Here is an 18,427-nt window from a genome sequence, read left to right as displayed (position 1 = left end):
AGAATAAGAGCATAAAAAGTAGAACTTTTCCAAAAATTGAGATATAGGGAGGGAAGCCACTTCAATACATTGCATCTTACCGCTCACGATTCGCTGATCTCAGATGTTGTTTCCACAGACGTGTAGATGGCCGCATTTATCCTACTGAGGTCGCCGCAAACGCATTTTTAGATTTTTGGGAAACTACTTAAAATTGGTCTCATCTGGAAGGCCTAGACTGATTGCCAATATGTACATGACAGAATATGTACATACGTGTACATTTACGTGGCCGAAATTTCCCGGCAGACAGACGTAGGCAAAAATGCGCTTATTTTTGGCGTTATTTGGCTTTTGGGAAACCAATGGAGATTGGTCGCACTGGAAAGCCCTTGACTTCCTGAGTTCGTATATATGTTCGTACATGACACATTCTCCAGACACAAGCGATTAAAATCGCTGGTTTTATAAGCAAATTTTTGGATAACAGACGGAGCCCAATTATATTTATCGCAAACGAAAGCTCCTCAATACCAGAGGAGAACTATACTTACAAAAAATAACTTTGCTACCAACCGAACATCTGTGGAGTGCAATCAAAATGACCATTTGTTTCAATTTAATTTTTAGCAATGGGGTTTTGAGAGAAATCACTTCTGTTGCATTTTTACAGAAGGATATTAACTCCAATAAAATTAAAAAATACCACCAGAAGTTGAAGTGGTGTTAAACTTTTGACAACCGCAATTTAATTATAGAGTGTCATTGATGTTTTTTGAAATAGTTTTTAATGACAACTCATTTTAATGTACATTCATTTAAAGATTTTTAATCCCAACAAATTAATTTAACTAAACCAAAAATTATCGCGAAATTAAAACGAATGCTCTCTAGTATTTTATCAATATTTTATCAATTGTATTGTAAAGGAAATTTCTTGAAATGAAAAGGATTTCCTTCCTAAATATAAAATTGTAAGTGACAGATGTTTAAATTTAATTCACTGCTCATCATCGAGATTTAAGTCGAGACTGCTTATATGTATGTCAATATAAAAGGTTTGGCTTCCGAAAATAGCATTCCCAATTTCAGTTGTCAAAGTTTATCCAAGCTTTAAAAAAAAAAACGAAATTGAAATATAATTTGTTAATCATTATAGTCCTCAGCTGTCAGTCTATTAGATTTTCATTCATTTCCTGGGTAAGTTTGCATCGATTTAAATTGAAATGAGAAGTAGGAGCTCAGTTATAATAGTTGCCAGCATGTTTGACGCTTATTGTTTGAATTCTTCAAACTATATTTTTTAAATTTATTTTAAATGTGAGCACTGCGTCCAACTTTTGCAATAATTTATATTCGAAAAAAGTTCACGAAATTTGTTAGCAGTGTGTACTATCCCTTAATACCATTAAATTGTTTAGAATTTATCTACTTATGCTTAGAGCAATCCAATTTTCATTTTATATTGTCAATAAAAGATTTTATTGTATTGCAAAACTAATTTGGCAAAATAACTTAATGAAATTTTAAAGGATATTATTAATATTTACTAAAATACCTTAGAACAAGAATAAATAAAACATTTATTTATTCTCGCTCATCTATTCCTCACCAGGTGGCACTCTGTATTTTCACATCCATCTTTCAAAATGCACCTCTCTTATTCGAAACAATTTCACAGCCATCTTGCTTTTTCATTTTCGAAAAGCCGATTTCACCAAATAGCCGCCTCGTCTCGGCATCTGGCATCAGTTCGTCATCGTCTGTGAAAGAGGTTGGTCGATTGTTCGACGTGAATCCAAGTTTTAATTATACATAGACATATACCCAAACCAAGCATACAATATATATATATATTATATATATACCCTAAAATATAAGACAAGTACATTAAAAAAAAGTAAATCTGAGAAAATTGTACGCCAATTCTCAAAACAAAATAAGTGATTTTTTTTCTATTTAAACACTGACAACAGAATAAATAAAAAGGTGAGTTTTCTTTTGCATGGTTAATCAAATAATTTAAGTTCTCTAACCTTCGATCCGGTAAAATACAGTGATGGAAGCCATTTTGGAATTGGAAGTTTTCTCTAGAATAAAATTCTTTTGGGATTAGTTTTGTCGGTTTAACTTGTAAAATAAAACTTAATTTGCTGTATTTTTTAAATTAAGTAGAAAAGGAAGATCTTGTGAATTAATTATATAACTTGAACCAAGGTTTTTCATTGATTTAGTGCCCTAAGTACAGTCAATTCAAAAGTTACTAACCATTGAAAAAGTTTTTTTCTGCTCAAGAAGAAAAGTCACATGTCATTTGCTAAAGACTTGTAATCCTTTTATCTTGTAAGTTTTTTTCCACTCTTGACGATAATTCCTTTTCTTTCATAATTTTGAACAAGGCTGATAAGTTTTTTCGCATAATTGATTTTTCTCTATCCATCATTTAGGCTGTTCTCGTTTTGAGAGAAAAAAAAAATGGCAACCGGGCGGCATTGTCAGGCGCGCCATTTTGTCTTGTTTTTTCGCACTTCATGTGCCACCAAAACATTTGTATGTATTCATTTATATATCGCAATTCTCAAGCAAAAGCAAACAAATAAAATTGAAAAGGAGAACGAAATGCCTTCCCTTCTCCGCGCACTTCTACGATTCTCGTTCTATAACAGTTGGAACACCCTGGACCGAATACCCGGCCATGGCGTTGACCTCATTCATCAAAAAAATGCTGGCGATGGCGGCAAAAGCAAACTAAGCCATAACCAATTTTCTCTCTCTTTTGCCCCTTTTGTCATTCTTTATTGTTCATTTAATTCTTGAATTAATTATTTTTATTTTAAGTGCATGTGGTGTGGTGTGTTCTTTTTAATAAAGGTGTAGAAAAAACCGGCCGGTGGAATTTCATCAGTGTCTCGTCACTTGAGTCATGAATACCTAATTCTTCGTATTTTTCCATGAAATTTTATACGTGGCCGAGAGGCTTTTTGTCTCGTTATTATTATTTCAAGTCCCTAAATTTTTTCGCTTAAACTCACCGAACACCGGATGATGGTGCAGTGTTTTTCTTTCTTGTTGTCTTGAATACATAATTTACTCATTTCCAGCGCGCATGCCTTGTGTTCAAAAAAAGGACGCTTTTCTTATGTACCCACATCTAGCACAAATTTAGGGGAAGGTATTTTTTTTTCTATCAACACAGATGTTTAATTATATGCCGGTAAATTATGTTTTCCTGTGCAAAAGAGAAAATGAAAAAAGGCCATTTTGAATTCGGAGATTTGAATGAACTGACAAACAAAAAAGAAAAACCACTTGAATTGAATTGAGTGTAGTGGAAAATTGTTTGATTGATGAATCCTAGTTCTATCTTCTAAATGCCTTTCTGAAAAAAACGTGTCCACAATTCTATTCCTGCTCCTTAAGGAAATAAGGATCAAAGCATCATTTCTGATTTCGATGTTAATATGTACGTTATATTGAACAAGGATTGATCGGCTTTAAAATGTCTCTTTTATCTATTTCCAACTCTCATATGCCTCTGTATTCTTGTGTTTCATTAATCAAACTTTCGATTTTTCTTTTAAATGATATCTATCTATTTTCTGAGCCCTTAAGAACCTTCTAATGTAGATATATATATAATATCGAGTGTATAGTGTACTATACGGTTGTGTTTGCTCGAAAAGCCTACGTGAATTATGCTGTGTTTTGCTTTTCGCACTAGTTTCTGATTCTGCGTTTTATTAGCTTTTTCTTTACATAAGTAGAGTTTTATATATGTTGCAGTCAGTAACTCAAAATCAGCAAAATTTCCAAATGAAAAAAAGAAGAAAAGGGTGGATAGAGGAAAGCCTATTTTTTCAAAAATTGATTTTTTTCTGTACCTAGGTATATGTTTAGAGAGTAAGTATCCTAAAAATGTGCCAACAAAATTAGGTAGTAGTAGGTAGGTAGGCATGTATAAGTTGTAGACAAATTAAATGGTGATTGTTAATACTTTATTCATGGTCTTTTATCTACTTTCATCACATACAAAAAATTATTTTGATTGGCTTCTTCCATTATTTTGTGTGTGGTTTTTAAAAGAAATACTAATAGAGCCAAAAATCCTTGGAAAATCAACTAAAACACCAAACATACAAGGTTGAGCCTGTAAGTTCGTTCTAACCTTCTAAAAGCTGTTTTCCAAATACATAAAACACGTACATATAATTTCATGTTTTGGCCAAGGGTTGGCATTAAGTTGTAAAAATAATTTCATGTTGCTTCTGGATAAAATAAATTCAAACCTAGCAGCCAAATTTCCGTGCACTTTTTGTCGCAATTACGCGTCGAATAGTCTCTTCCAAGGCGCCAATCGTATCGAGCTTTTGTTTTTAAATAAATGACTTAACCCACCCGACTAAATGACTTGACTTTTTTCGCGGGTACTGCCTCTGCGAGGAATTGACGAATTCTCCAAGAGTAATTCTTGTCATGAAAAGTGCTTTCCCAAATTTGCCGTTCGGATTCGGCTTAAAACTGTAGGTCCCCTCTATCCCTGACAACAAAACACTCAAATTGGTTGAGAGTTGTAAGTCACTAGGCCCAAGTTCTCAACGGACTGTTATAGGTTATAGTGGCTGTCCAAGATGGAAACGGATACACTTAGGCCAGTTAAATGGCCCATTGTGATACTGTAGCGCCACTCAATTTATTTTTAGATCTGAAGTGTATTTATTATAAAATGGGAAAATAAATTGATCATAAATCAAGTGTGACAGCTGTCAAAAATACCAACTCATTAAGAAGTATTGCCAGTCTGAAAACCACACTCCTAAAAAAACACCCATTTGACCAGTTTTTAATTTTAAGATCTGTTATTTTCGTATTCTCAGAAATTTAAACAACATTTCTCACTTTTGTTGTCAGAAATATGAGAAGAGATTTTTTATGACTCGATATCTCTATTGAACAATTCAGAAAGATGAAAAGAAATGCAAAGAAAGGTGAGAATAAATAGTGAATTGTGTTTATATTTTCATTTGCTCTGTCAATCCGTCTAAAAAAATTCTTAGAAATATAAACTGCTTAATTATTTCTTAGTAGCAAATGACTAATTCGCAAACTCAAGGCGTGTATAGTCTGCTTTTATATTTTTGTTCAGGTACCTACTGTTAAGTTTGTTATAACACTGAAACAACACAGGGCCCTTATTATGAAATACGAAACGAACGGCAGAAAAAACGAAACTCATGGCGTAGAGCGATTATGAGAAACGAAAATGGAATCAAGAAAATGTTGACAGCCAAAAATGAAAAATGATATTTTTTTTAAACGCAACTAACTTCACACCTATTTACAAATGTCAAGATATGAATAACGCCTACCATCAAGTCTATTTGTTCAGCATTCGTTGTAAGCCTAAATATTAGAAATATCTTTTTTGTATGTTTTGCACCATTATACCTATTTATTATTTAACTTGAATTTTTTCTTCCTCATCAAAATGAAAACCAAACTACAACACAATAATGTTTGACACTTGACAGTAAAGGCCAAACTATAATAGGCATAAGCTTATGTCAAAAACCCAACTAAAATTCACTAAGTTTGTGAAATTACTGCCGATAGCCATAATGCAATTTTGCTCACGTATCTACATGTCAAATTTTACTTATGCGGGGAGCGACTGGGATCGCTCTTGCTTAAGTTAACGAAACTGAGAAAAATTGAACGAAACGGAGCTAGACTCCATTATGTTCACTCGTATTGATATTCTTTCAATTTTACAAATACGCGCTTCTGCAATCGGTTTTCGTAATCGTAATTTCACAAATACTCCGTATTAAAAACGATTAACGTTTTTCAGTAACAAAACTCTTCGTTTTAAATCTCACTTTGCGTTTTTGGTTTTTTGAGGAATTGAGAATTCACGTGAGAGACATTTTGGTAAATTCACAAACGTCAAATTTGTTGGTAGTAATTAGGCAGCATTGCTTTTTTGCGCAGCTGATCGCTGGTTTGCTGATTGAGAAAAAAGTTTTACGTTTAAAAAACAACTTTTGCTTTATGATGGATGTTTTTTTTTACACACAGTGTGAGCACTAGGAAGAGGAGAGAGTGTTTAAAAGGAGATGTCGGTGCACATTGGTTTTGAATTCCTGAATATTGCAATGACTAGGCAAATCAAGAGTGTGGTAAGGCATTCCACATTCGCGTTGTACGGCTAAAGAACGAATCTCTGTATTTGACAGTACGACCGAAGTTGGGCTCGAGGGTATACTGATAAGCATTCCTGGAAGCGCGAGTATTACGGTTGAACTGTTTAAGGGAAGGAATGCAAGTGGCTATTTCACTAGAGCATTCGCCGTTAAAATAACGGTAAAAAAGGGTCAGGCAAAAGACCTTACGACGATGTTCAAGCTAAGTAAATGAACTTATGATGATATTATCATCTATCAATTTAAATGCTCTACGTTCAATACTATCCAAGTGACTTAAGTAAGTTGCAGGAGAACCAGCCCAGAGATGGGAGTTATACGCAAGCTTTGGACGTATGTAAGTCTTGTAGATAACAGCCAGATCAGAAGGGATGAAATACTTCTTGCATCGCCCTAGGATGTGATGCTAATAAAAACGCTCATTGTAATTCAAATCTGAAGCCACACATTTATCTCCTCCAAAAATTTTCTCCATAATACTGACTTTGATTTTTTAACGGCAATAAATTCACTTTCATATTTTAATCTGGTTATTATTAATATGTAGTTTAATTTGTGCGCTGGTAAAATATTCCCTGAAAATTATCAAATTAATTAATTTATAAACAATTTAGAATAAATACTTTTCATTGCCTTTTTTCACGGTTTGGTCATCCAATATATGGAACTTTCCAATGATGAACAATTGACATTTTAAGTGATGCCAATTACAGCGTTTATAAATGTGCTACAAGGATGATCGCAAATTTACACTTTGTTTCATAAAAGCTGTTGTCCCATCAATTTTTTTTTACTTTAATTTTCAATTTTTGTTTTATCTTAAAAGATACTTAAATTTGGCAAATATTCCTATTAAAGGACAGTGCTTAGCTGTAGAGGCATTATTGTGTTGAACATTTTGATTTATGTATCATAATGCGACATTCTCTGTTGTACTGTACCAGCTTCCATTTATCGACCATATTACCCTCTTACTCCTCGTATCTTTCTTTTCAATTTGTTTTTACCTTGAAATATATATTCATAAATCATAAAAATGAACTTTGTAGAATTTCAAAACTCATTCTATTGTCTTATCTTATCGGAGATACATTCATAGGATTGTTTTAGAGAAAAACAACATTTTGGTTTGGGTTGGGGATTATTTGCTTACGGTTAGAAAAATGATTACGAACAAAATGAAATCATTGGAATAAAATTAAGGTAGTGACTTTTTAAATACATATACAAAAAAAAGCTGATACAAATTGTAACTATTGTTATTTATACAATTTGATTTTAACCCCTTATTATCTTGGTTTTGGTCTTTGATATTATAAAGGTGTTGGAAATAATTTGCACTCGTATTTTTTTTTATTCTGTTCAAGCAATTCTATATTATTGTTAAATCACCTTTGGTTATTCACTTTTATTTCATGTTCAACTCTACCATGTTTTATTTTCAGGTTAATTGAAAAAATACAAAAAAGAATAATATTTTTTTGGCAATTTAAAAAGAAAAAAATAAGAAAAGAAAATGAGTCCAAGGTAGGAAAAAAAACATACATTTTCAAAATTTCAAGTTAAAAATTCATTAATTTGAAAACATATTTTAAGATTTCACTTCAAATAACTTATTGAAAATTTTGTTTTTTCTTTTATTTGTAGCGTTAATATGGCATTCCGTGGTAACAACAATCGCAACCGCAATTTCGGCGGTAATTATGGTGGTGGCCCAATGGCTGGTGGTAATAATCGCATGGGCATGAATATGAGTCCTTGGGATAACCAAAATGCCGGCGGTGGCAATTACGGAGGTGGTAATATGCGCCAAGGTGGTGGTGGTGGTGTTGGCGGTGGTCAAGGCATGAATGCCCAAGCCATTAGTCTTGCTAATAATCTGCTCAATAATTTGTTCAGAAACCAAAATCCACCATCATTGTTGGATCTTCCACGAGGAGGTGGTGGAATGGCGGGTAACCGCAATCAACGCCCAGGACCGGTATGTATTGCTTTAATAATATATTTAAATTTTACTTATTTTCCTTTAAGTGAGAGAGGGACATCATTGGTTTTTAAAATTATTAATATTGAGAAAAAAAAGGAAAGAAAATCAAATGCAGTATGACAAAATGGGAAGATGTTGTTTTCTTTTCTTTGTACAATGGTTACCATTTTGTACAATGGTCAAAAGTGAAGACTTGAGCCAAGCAAGGGTGATGCCCATGATAAATAAATTCTTAAGCTCTCTTTGGTAAAAATGTCGATTCTAGTATCAACATTTTTAAATGATTATTGGGTCATTTGTTTTCTGATATCTCCAATATCTTTTTAGCTTCAAATCCTGTATAACAAAAAACAAACATTTTTCATGAGCTTAACTTGTTTGTAAATCATTGTATTTTACCAACATTATTTGACATAAATTGGTTTGCTAACAATTGGAAATCTTTTCAAATTTTAAGTTTACTTTATGTGCCAATAACTTGATAGATTATTCCTTTAGTTTTATTAAATATTTTCATTTTTCATTGTGGATTCTCTTACGTTTGAAATCATCATATCTATCTCTTCATTGCTCATTATGGGATTCGCTGCTAACGAGTTTGCCATTTTTAAACTATCGCTCTCGCTTTCGCCTTCTTCGTTTTGAATTCAAACAATTAACGAATTCGAAGGCGGATTTAAAATGTCATAATGTTTGTTAGCGAGTTGAACTACGACAGCTTTTTTTGGTGGATTCTCATTCATAAAATTGTTTATTATTATTCACTGTTTGATTTCTTGGATTCTTTCTTGATTGTAATTATATAAAAATGTGAGTAAGCTTTATTTCAATTTAATTTATAATTTAACCACAATCCACAATAAAACAAAATTTTGAATAAATCAAAACAAATTTCTCAAATTCAATCAAAGCAAAGCAAAATTTGTGAAAAGTTGTCAAACCAAGTTACAAGTCACTGAAAGAAAAAGCCAAACCAAAAGTGTCAAATCACTGGAATATAGGAAAAACTATTTTCGCCGCGAATTCGTTAATAAGGAAATGCGACGCGAGTCGAATTGAAAACTATCTGCCGCGAACCGCATAATCATGCCCCTGGATTGACGGCTTCGATGTAACCTTTTGTTACACATTTTAAATAGTTCATAAATAAAAATAAGCTTGTGTCCTTTCATTGTCTTGGCTGCAAATTAAAACTACACTCACCCAATGTCATACTGTATTCAAACCTATAAACATTTAAAAAGACCTACCCATGATGTCCTTGTAATATTATTTTAAGTCGAACATAGAAAAAAAAACTATTCTCCTTTATTTGTAATTATCTTTTTATTTTGATTTTTAAAAAAATATATGTATGTACCTCTAGAAAAAAAAAACTCCTTTCGGTAATGCACGAACTTCGTTTTGTGCATTATCACCTTTGTTTTTCTTTAGTTTTAATGAAATATTTTACTTAGTAAGACATAAGTTATTTTCTAAACAAAAACTGTTTTGGCTGTTTTTTGATGCGTTGTATTGCCGTCGCTACAAATGGCGTCTGACCTACGATATCGTCTTCTGGGATATAAATTTAATAAAAACTAAAATACGCATAACCACACCAAAACCGAAACGAACACAGCCATACCAAGAACCTTGGTTGTGTCTCTCCATTTATAAAAAAGAAATATTTCATCTGACATTAAAATAAAACGAAAATGCAATAAATATAATAATAATATGAAAAATATTTTAGCCCGAGAGAGAGATTTTATGTAATAACGCCAGAGAAACGTGAGAGAGCAGTTAGACGAATCTATGTCGGCCTTTGTGCATGTGCAAACAACGATGTCGCTCAAAAATAGGCATTAGCAAACATCAGCGTGTGTTTTTTAGTGAAACCAAACAGTTTACCATAAAAGATGTATATTTTTTCTTTAGAATTTAACGAATATGTATTTAATCAAAAAAAAAAAAACATGAAACAAAATTTTCAAATCTAATTTTCTTAATATTTTTCTCTCTTCAATGTTCTCTCTTTTGGTTCTCCGTGCAAAAATTGTGTTCTTTTGTTATTTCCCCATACGAAAAACAAAATCACAAAATTAAAAAAAAAAAACACTATCTGCCACACACGATAAAATTTAAAACAAAATTTATTGTTTGTGTGTGTGTGTGATGCCTGGCTCCTCCACCAACCAACTACCTACCGATCTTCAAATCAATCTGTTCCAACTATGTACACTTTAAAAATGTCAAAAACCATGTTCAACCATCACCGGTTATTATACTGCACCACGATTCGATTCGATTTGATTGCTTGCCCGCCGCTGCCGCCAAACTGACCAATCTTTATTACAAATACCAATTAATTTATAATAAATTTGTGCAAACAAATATAATTGTTGCTGAAAAAACCAAAAAAACAAAAAAATATTATTATATACAAAATATAAAAACTATGTTTTTAATCATCAAATCCACAAAAAATGTAAAACATTATAAAAAAACTTAATTGTTTATGTGCGCCCAATCCAACTGTACACGTTTCTTAATTTTTTAATTTAATTTGTTTTTTAAAAAACCAAAAAATCTGTTGTGTGAATTGTGATATTTTTTAAAAAAAAACTGCCCATGTTTTATTGATTTTCATTTTTTTTGTATTATTAAATAATAATAATTTTTATATATACGTGTCTTGGGCGCTCTGATTCATTGTGCAATCGCAAATTAAATATTGTATTCTAAATATACATACACTTGGACTGCATATGAAAATGATTTAAACAAAAAAACCGAAACTTCATCGGTTATGTGCAATTTTGAATAATTTCACGTGGCTCTTGTGATATATTTTATAAATGATTTCAAAACATCAACAAAACATGTATATTTATGAATATGAATTTTGTCAATTTAAAAACAAACAAAACAAAAAAACTATGTATGTTTAAAATAAAAAGATGGTCAATCGAGCTGGCCCTGGCAATCGCAATAACCAACGCCGAGTTCAAGGAGGTTTCAATAACCGTGGTGGTGCAAAGGTTGCAGCCAATAAACAAGGTGGCGGTATTCGTAAACAGAATGCCTTTGATCGTGCCAAGAAACTTCTGGCTAAAAATTCCAATAAAAAAAAGGATTCAGCTCCTGGTGAAAATACTGAAAATACTAAGAAAAACGAGAGGTAAGAAATGTCACTTCAAAAATGACATATTTTTAAAAAAAACAACAAAAATCAATTTCAAAAAAAAAAAAACATTTTCAAATTTCTTTCCAAATAATAAACAATAATAATAATGATAATTTTTTTTATATATACTTTTATATATATATAAAATATTTTTATTTATTTAATATTTCATATATCTTATATAATTTACATTTTCTTATATTGATGGATATAAAAAAAAAAACAAAAAGCCAACACATTTTCATATAATTATTTTGTTTCTATCTTTAAAATAATTTGTATAAAGAAGAAATGTATGTGAATTTTTCTGCAAAATTGCTGGTACTACTTTTACAACTTATTTACAATTACATTTATATACAAGTTATGAAAACATACATAGAACAACAACAATATTATTTTCTCCTTTTCTTTTTCTCTTTCTCTCTCTCTCTCTCGTGAGTATATAGTTAAAAAAAATATAAAAATTGTGTGTGTTACGTCATTTTTTGAAAAGTTTGAAAAGTATTTCGATTATTTTTCTAGAGAAAAAAAAAGTTGTTGTTTTTAAAATTAATCTAATTCAATTTTAAATGAAAAAATATATGAAAAGAAGAGAATTTGTGTTGAGAAATGAGAATGAAAATACGTTTTGGGGGCGAAAAACAATAATTTTATTGTTCTTTTTCGTCGTCCATTAAGTAAAATATAGTATAGACTACTCTCTCTAAGATTACAGATGATCTAAAATGACTTAACTTGTGGACTTTTTCTTTTTTTTTTCTTGTTATTAAATAAACAATATTACATAGTTGAAGAATATTAGAATATTTTTGTTGTTGGTTGTTGTGTTATGATGTACTACAGTTATGAAGCAGAAAAAAATATTTACAAACAAATTGAGAACAAAAATAATGATCGTGTGCCAGCCTGAGAATAAAAGTCTATATAAGAATTGTAAATGTTTTAGAAATTAATTTACTTATATTTTTTGTGTGTGTACGTAAATCGGATTTTTTAAAATGAAATTTTAAAGTTTTGTCTTCATTAAAGTGTCTTTAAATATCCTTTATCTAGCTTAACCCTTTGTTTCCTAGGAGATTTACTGTTGAACAACAAGATTGATACTTTTATGATATGTTCTTAGAGCTTTCATGATGTAAACCAATTACAAAATTTAAATGTTTTATCAACGTTATGTAAGCCTTCATTTGGTGAAATATTTGTCTCTCCACTGTGAGTAAACTGAGTAGGTTTTCATAACATCGGTTTTTCCAATAAAAACTTGAAAACCTTTTTTCTTTTAACCATTTGAGATAGTTCAAACTCTTTATTATCGACTTCAAGTACAATCTAAACATTTATGAACCGAACTCTACTTCGTTTATATGTCCATCGTAGGCATATTTGCAGTTGTTTCGTTGGACCTGATTTTTGATGATGAGCTCTTTCAACGTCGACGGCTTGTTGGCATAAACCAATGACTTAAGGTAGCCCCACAGGAAATAGTTGAAAAGCGTTAAATTGCACCAACGAGACGGACTTTCGATTGGCCCATTTCTTGAGATATAATATGTTAATCAATAAATTTACTGTAATGTGCTGTTTGACTTGTGATAACCGTGCTGTTAAAGCCACATATCGTTTAAGGCTATACCTACCAATTTAAGCCAGCCAAATATAATATGTTATCGTGATGCGATAACGTTGGCCATTCAGAGTAACGTGACGATTTTTATCGTGGAACACCACCCGCATGCAAACTGCTCTGTTGTTGTTTGTGGACGAAGTGAAAGTAATTAGATTTTCACCCGTTTAATAACGCATATTTCCCTTATTGCTGAACTCATTGAGTTAGGGCGGGAACATCAAATTTCGGTTTTTTTTATAATTTGCTTGTTTCTTTTGCATATGACCCTCGAAAATTGTGCCATGATACTCAAACTTTTTATCTAAGTCTATCAGTTAACCAATCATCTCAATTTCGGACTTAGTGTCAAGTATAGAGATACTTATGTTATCTGCACATCAAGAATGTGCAATGCTTTGATCAAGTCAGAATTGCCTCCTTTTTTGATATTTAAAACCTTAAAACCAATGTGAAATTGTTTCTCCTTTTAAATCCTTCTTTATTGTCTAAAGCAAGCACTATGTCTTAATATGTCAACGAAATAAATATTAACATACACAAATCCGCTGGCCCGTATAGTATCTCCTCAATTGTTCTGAAGAGCTGTTCTTCAACGCTGGCAAAACCACTGCGTCAACTTCTACTCTACAGGTCTCTTATTATGAGCGGATGGAAAATAGCATTTGTCCAGCCTATCCCTACAAAAGGCGAATCCTCCTCTCCCTCCAACTATAGTCCAATAGCACCCAAGTCCCTTCTTTCCAATAACATGGAAACGCTGATAAATTATCAGCTAAATATCTAGCGTATGATAAGCTCATTAAATTCTGATCTTGACAGCATTGTCCAATGGGGAATCATAAACCGTGTAGAATTTAATGCTTCGAAAACTTAATGCTGTCACCTGTCGTTAAAGCCTAACACACCCCCGATGAGTGGCATTTGCATCCAGGAAACTAATCAACTGTCAGTACTCGGATCACCTTTTATGTAATGATCAAATATTTGATATTGCCAAAAATGCTGCCAGGTGCTTAGGATTTATCCGACGACGGTGCAAGAAATTTGTCACCCCTTCTGATCTGGCTGTAATTTACAAAGCCTTCATCCGTCCAAATCTTGTATATAATTCGCACACTTGGCCCTAAAACAAGTTTTAAATCTCTTGGATAGAATTCAAAAAACGGGCTTTCAAAATGATAGGGGCGATAGAACTATAATCGAAACATTTGCATAGCTAGAACACCCCCGCAATGTTTCATGTCTTTCGTTGTTTTACCGATATTTTTACAAACAATTTTCTGTCGAATTAGCCAGTTGCATTCCACCCATTAAATGATTCAGCTTAAATACTCGCACTTCCAGAAATGCTCATCAATTAACCCTTGAGCTTGATTTCGGCCGTACTGTCAAGTATAGAGATTCGTTCTTAAATCGCACTTCAAGAATGTGGAATGTTTTGGCCAACTCTGTTTTTCCCTCCCATATCGATGTTCAGAACTTAAAGGCAATGCGCACCGGTATCTCGTCTTAAATCCTTCCTTATTTTCCTAACCCTCGAACTGTGTTTAAATATAAACATATAAAGGTTTCTAATAAATGAGCATTAATGCGTGTTTTGCTGCAACACCTTACCACCAAAAAATGGTAGGGAAATACTTCCAGTGAGTCTTAGCCACGACAAAAATTACCATAAAAGTTTTGACTTAAACAAAGCTTATTCAAAAAAATTTCTATCTAAAAATCTACTGTCTTCACCAAATCGGCTTTAAGAGATTTTGTATCTTGTGAAGTTTATTATCAGCTAATTTATTACAGTGAAACTCACTTTCCCAACTTGTAAAAAAAATGTTTCTAGTTTTGGAAGCAACCATTTTGATCTCGCTGTTATTTTGAGCAGAGCCTTATTGAAGCTTTTTTAAGTATTTCCTTGGCAAGCGATAAGTTTTAGGCCTTGTTTAATAATTGCGTTCTTTTATTTCACGATAAAAGTTCACTATAACTGCAAAACGCTGCTCTTTTTTGTAAACCCATTCAACAAATTTAAGAAGCGAAAGTGGACAGAAAAATACACAGTTCTTTTTAACATAGCTTTTCAGCAAATAATTAGTTTATTAAAATCTGATTCAATAAATCTACAGTCATAAACCGTTTGCGCAATTTTGTACATCGTTTGAAAAAATGAATCTCTAAAGGAGTCGCAGCTGTCATAAATGAATTAATCATTTATTTAGTATTCCATTGAATTTATAAAAGTTGTTTCTAGTGTGAATAAATTAAAAGTAATTGAAAAATGATTATCCACTGACTTATTAATTATTATAATCCTGCTCAAACACGAGTGTTTATTTCGTGCATTTCGATTTATCAAGATCAGCACATTTCTTTTGTGCCTAGGTTTTGTTTATTTTTTTTCCAATTCGATTGTGCAATACCATCATTAGGGTCTATTTGCTAAACACCAAGACGAATTTCAATGTTATTTTTCTTGTGCATGGTAACTTGTAGGCCACACAAAAGAAGATATTGGCATTCTCTCAGACGTAAATGAATGATTTGTCAATCTGGTTGTTTTATTCTATGAATTTTGTTCCTTGTATTGGGACATGCTCAACTTTCCCTTAGAAGGCACTTCTTCTTGATTTCAATGTTAAGAGATCCGATTTTGTACACTTACAATGATTATTAAAACATGTTAAAATAAAGATGAAAGCTTAACTTAAAATTCTTATAAAGACTTTATTTTGAATCCATCAAAAGTATTAAAAAAAATTTCAACAAAAAAACGTTTTCCATTTCTAATTTTTATCAAAATAAAACTAATTTAATTTTTTTATATTTTATTTTTCACTTTCAACTTTTCCTTCGATTCAAAAATATTCATCCTGAATCACTTAAAAATCTCTGCTACTGATGCTGTTTGCTACTACTCCACTACAGCCAAGTCAAGGAATCTCCCTACGCCAATGTACCCAACGACATGTTCTACTGTCATTTGTGCAAGAAACACATGTGGGATGCCAATTCATTTGAGAACCACATCAAGGGACGTGCTCATTTGATGATGCGCGAAGGTATTGAAGAAAGCTACCGTCTACGTGCTAACATGATCCGTCAGGAAGCCAAGATTGCCGAACAATTGAAGTCGGTTGAATTGGATCGCTTGAAGCGTATGGGCAAGTCCAAGAACCGCAACTTGGAATACTGTACCATGTGTGATTTGAACTTCCATGGTCATTTGTCGGCCCATCGTAAGTCCGATGGACATTTGCAATTGAAGAAGTTCTTGCATCCCAAGTGCGCTGAGTGCAATAAGGAATTCTCCACCCGCATCGATTACGACTCTCATTTACTTTCTGCTGACCATTTGAAGAAGGCCGCCGAGAAGAACACTAAGGTTGGCGAGCGCAAGAAGAACACCTTGACCATCTTGACTGAGGAGGATGAATTGAAGGACGTCCGCCCACCACAAAAGAAGAAGAAGAAGGTTGCTGCCCCAGCCGTTGCTGGTGAAGTCAAGAAAGAGGGTGAGGAAGGCGCTGAAAAGAAGGATGATGAAGAGGGTGAAGAGAAGAAGGAAGGCGAAGAAGATGCCGCCGATGAAACCAAGGAGGGTGATGAATTGAATGAAACAAAGGAAGAAGAAGAGGAGGAAGTTGCTCTGCCGGAAGATGCTGAAGACATCATTGTAGACTTCAACGATGGCGATGATGTGCCAGTTGAGATCGATGCCAAGTTGCCAAAATACAACTGGACCCGTCCAGTCGGAGCAAGTATGATCACAAAGCTTGAATGCTACGAATGCTCGATCTGTGGCAAATTCTTCGACAACGAAAAGACTGTGGAGGTACATTCACGTACCGTTTCTCACCACCGTCAATTCGTGAAATTCCTGAATGATAAGTCCAGCGATACCAAGATTGCTCAGAAGAGGGCTGCCGCTGCCATCGAAGAGACAGAGCGCAAGAAGAGGAAGATTGAAGAAGCCACTGCCGCCGCAGCCGCTTCCGAAGTCAAGAAGGAAGAGGGCGGAGAAGCCGAAGGTGAAGCCAAGGAAGAAAACGGTGAGGAAGCCAACGACGAATTGTACGATCCATCAGAAGCCACCGGTGATGATGAGGACGTCGATATGGCTGAGAACGGTGACAAGGAAGCAGTTGCCGATGAAGAGATGGCTGATGAGGAGAATGGCGACGCAGCTGCCGAAGAAGAAGAAGATATGGAAACACAAAACGATGATGCTAAAGACGAAACACCAACAAAGGCTGATCAACCTGCTGCTAAAGCTCCAGCTACACCTGCTCCTGCAACACCAGCAACTCCAGCAGCAACCACTCCAACACAAGCATCTCCCCAAAAAAAGGGAGCCGCTGCCGCGAAAACACCAGCCGCTAAAGCGACGCCCAGAGGTCGTGGACGCGGTCGTTACAACCGATACTAGGTTTATACAAACATTTAAAACAAAAAAATGACTACAAAATATTGAAATATATAAAAGAAAACACATTAAGTAGGTCTTTTTTATTTTAATTTCTCTAAGCATAATAGAAATATGCGCAAAGGTATTATTATTATGAAAAATATAATAACGGCACGTGTATTAAAATTTACCATTCTCTGACATACTTAGTAATTTATAATTTTAATTTTAACAATTAAATCAAGCAAACAAAAACAATAAATAAACCTTAGATGTAAACAAAAGAAAAAAACTTGAAAAATGTGTCGATTTTTTATTTAATTTATGTAAAAACAGTCGAATATTGGCTTCACTTGAATTTTCAATGGAAGCGAAATCACAATAATGGGGTAAGCGTACATTTTTTCAGATGCTGTTTGGAGATTATTGGGTGCTCCATTGCGTGTGGATTTGTGTATTATACGTTATTTTGTTTGGAGTGTTTTAACCAAATCAAGAATTCCATCGTAACCGGAAACTTACGAATCCTGTAGAAAACCATAAATTCGTAGTTGAACAAATCTCATACGATTTCCTCTCTATGGGTTTCGTTATGCGGTTTTTTGGCATTCGTAAAAAAAAGAACGCCATGCCTTCAATATAATTGTTGTTTGAAGGCAATTATACTGAGGAACGAAGGTTTATCGTGTAAGCTAAAATAAACAGCTTCAAACCCACTGGACAAATTATAAATTCATGAATTAAAATAAGCAAATTAAACTCTTTCATTTGTGTCCTTAAATGTTGTCTTATTTTTTCGATTTGGCTTTGTTGACACTGTAATCACTTCTTCGACCTGCACGGCCGTGACTATAGGTGTATTCATAAACGCAAAAAATCTGCGTTAGTACAATCGCATTTCTTTTCTGATGCATTTGTGAACGCACTTCCAATGCAGAAGGTCTGCAGTAAACAAAAAGTTATGACTTAGCCCGATCTGTATGCAAACAGGGGGGTTATTATGAAAAACGAAACCCGTTCAAAATAACGCTTATTCGTTAAAATGCGATTAGAAAAAACGATT

The 18,427-nt window shown here is 33.2% G+C and overlaps 1 protein-coding gene across 2 annotated transcripts; it reads left to right on the top strand.

Moving 5' to 3' along the window:
- Nucleotides 1-1,729: 1,729 nt before the first annotated feature.
- LOC129948521 (zinc finger protein on ecdysone puffs) lies at nucleotides 1,730-17,656 on the top strand. Of its 2 annotated transcripts, XM_056059557.1 has the most exons (5): nucleotides 1,730-1,968; nucleotides 7,625-7,706; nucleotides 7,827-8,160; nucleotides 11,109-11,329; nucleotides 15,885-17,656. In XM_056059557.1, exons 2-5 carry the CDS (start codon nucleotides 7,696-7,698, stop codon nucleotides 17,383-17,385), a joined length of 2,067 nt encoding a protein of 688 aa, XP_055915532.1. In that variant the 5' UTR covers nucleotides 1,730-1,968; nucleotides 7,625-7,695; the 3' UTR covers nucleotides 17,386-17,656. The 2 variants fall into 2 exon arrangements, with proteins under 2 accessions (XP_055915532.1, XP_055915533.1); XM_056059558.1 differs by lacking the exon at nucleotides 7,625-7,706.
- The last annotated feature ends 771 nt before the right edge of the window (nucleotides 17,657-18,427 follow it).

This window comes from Eupeodes corollae, chromosome 2 (genome assembly GCF_945859685.1).
Source record: "Eupeodes corollae chromosome 2, idEupCoro1.1, whole genome shotgun sequence".
Taxonomy (NCBI): domain Eukaryota; kingdom Metazoa; phylum Arthropoda; class Insecta; order Diptera; family Syrphidae; genus Eupeodes; species Eupeodes corollae.
Note: the sequence above shows the minus strand (reverse complement) of the source record. Positions and strands in the feature narration are given on the sequence as shown.

What these genes read in the sequence shown, in the direction of transcription:
- LOC129948521 (XM_056059557.1), top strand. An exon ending in GCAATCAACGCCCAGGACCG is followed by an intron (nt 8,161 to 11,108) that starts GTATGTATTGCT and finishes TAAAATAAAAAG; the next exon opens with ATGGTCAATCGAGCTGGCCC. An exon ending in AATACTAAGAAAAACGAGAG is followed by an intron (nt 11,330 to 15,884) that starts GTAAGAAATGTC and finishes ACTCCACTACAG; the next exon opens with CCAAGTCAAGGAATCTCCCT.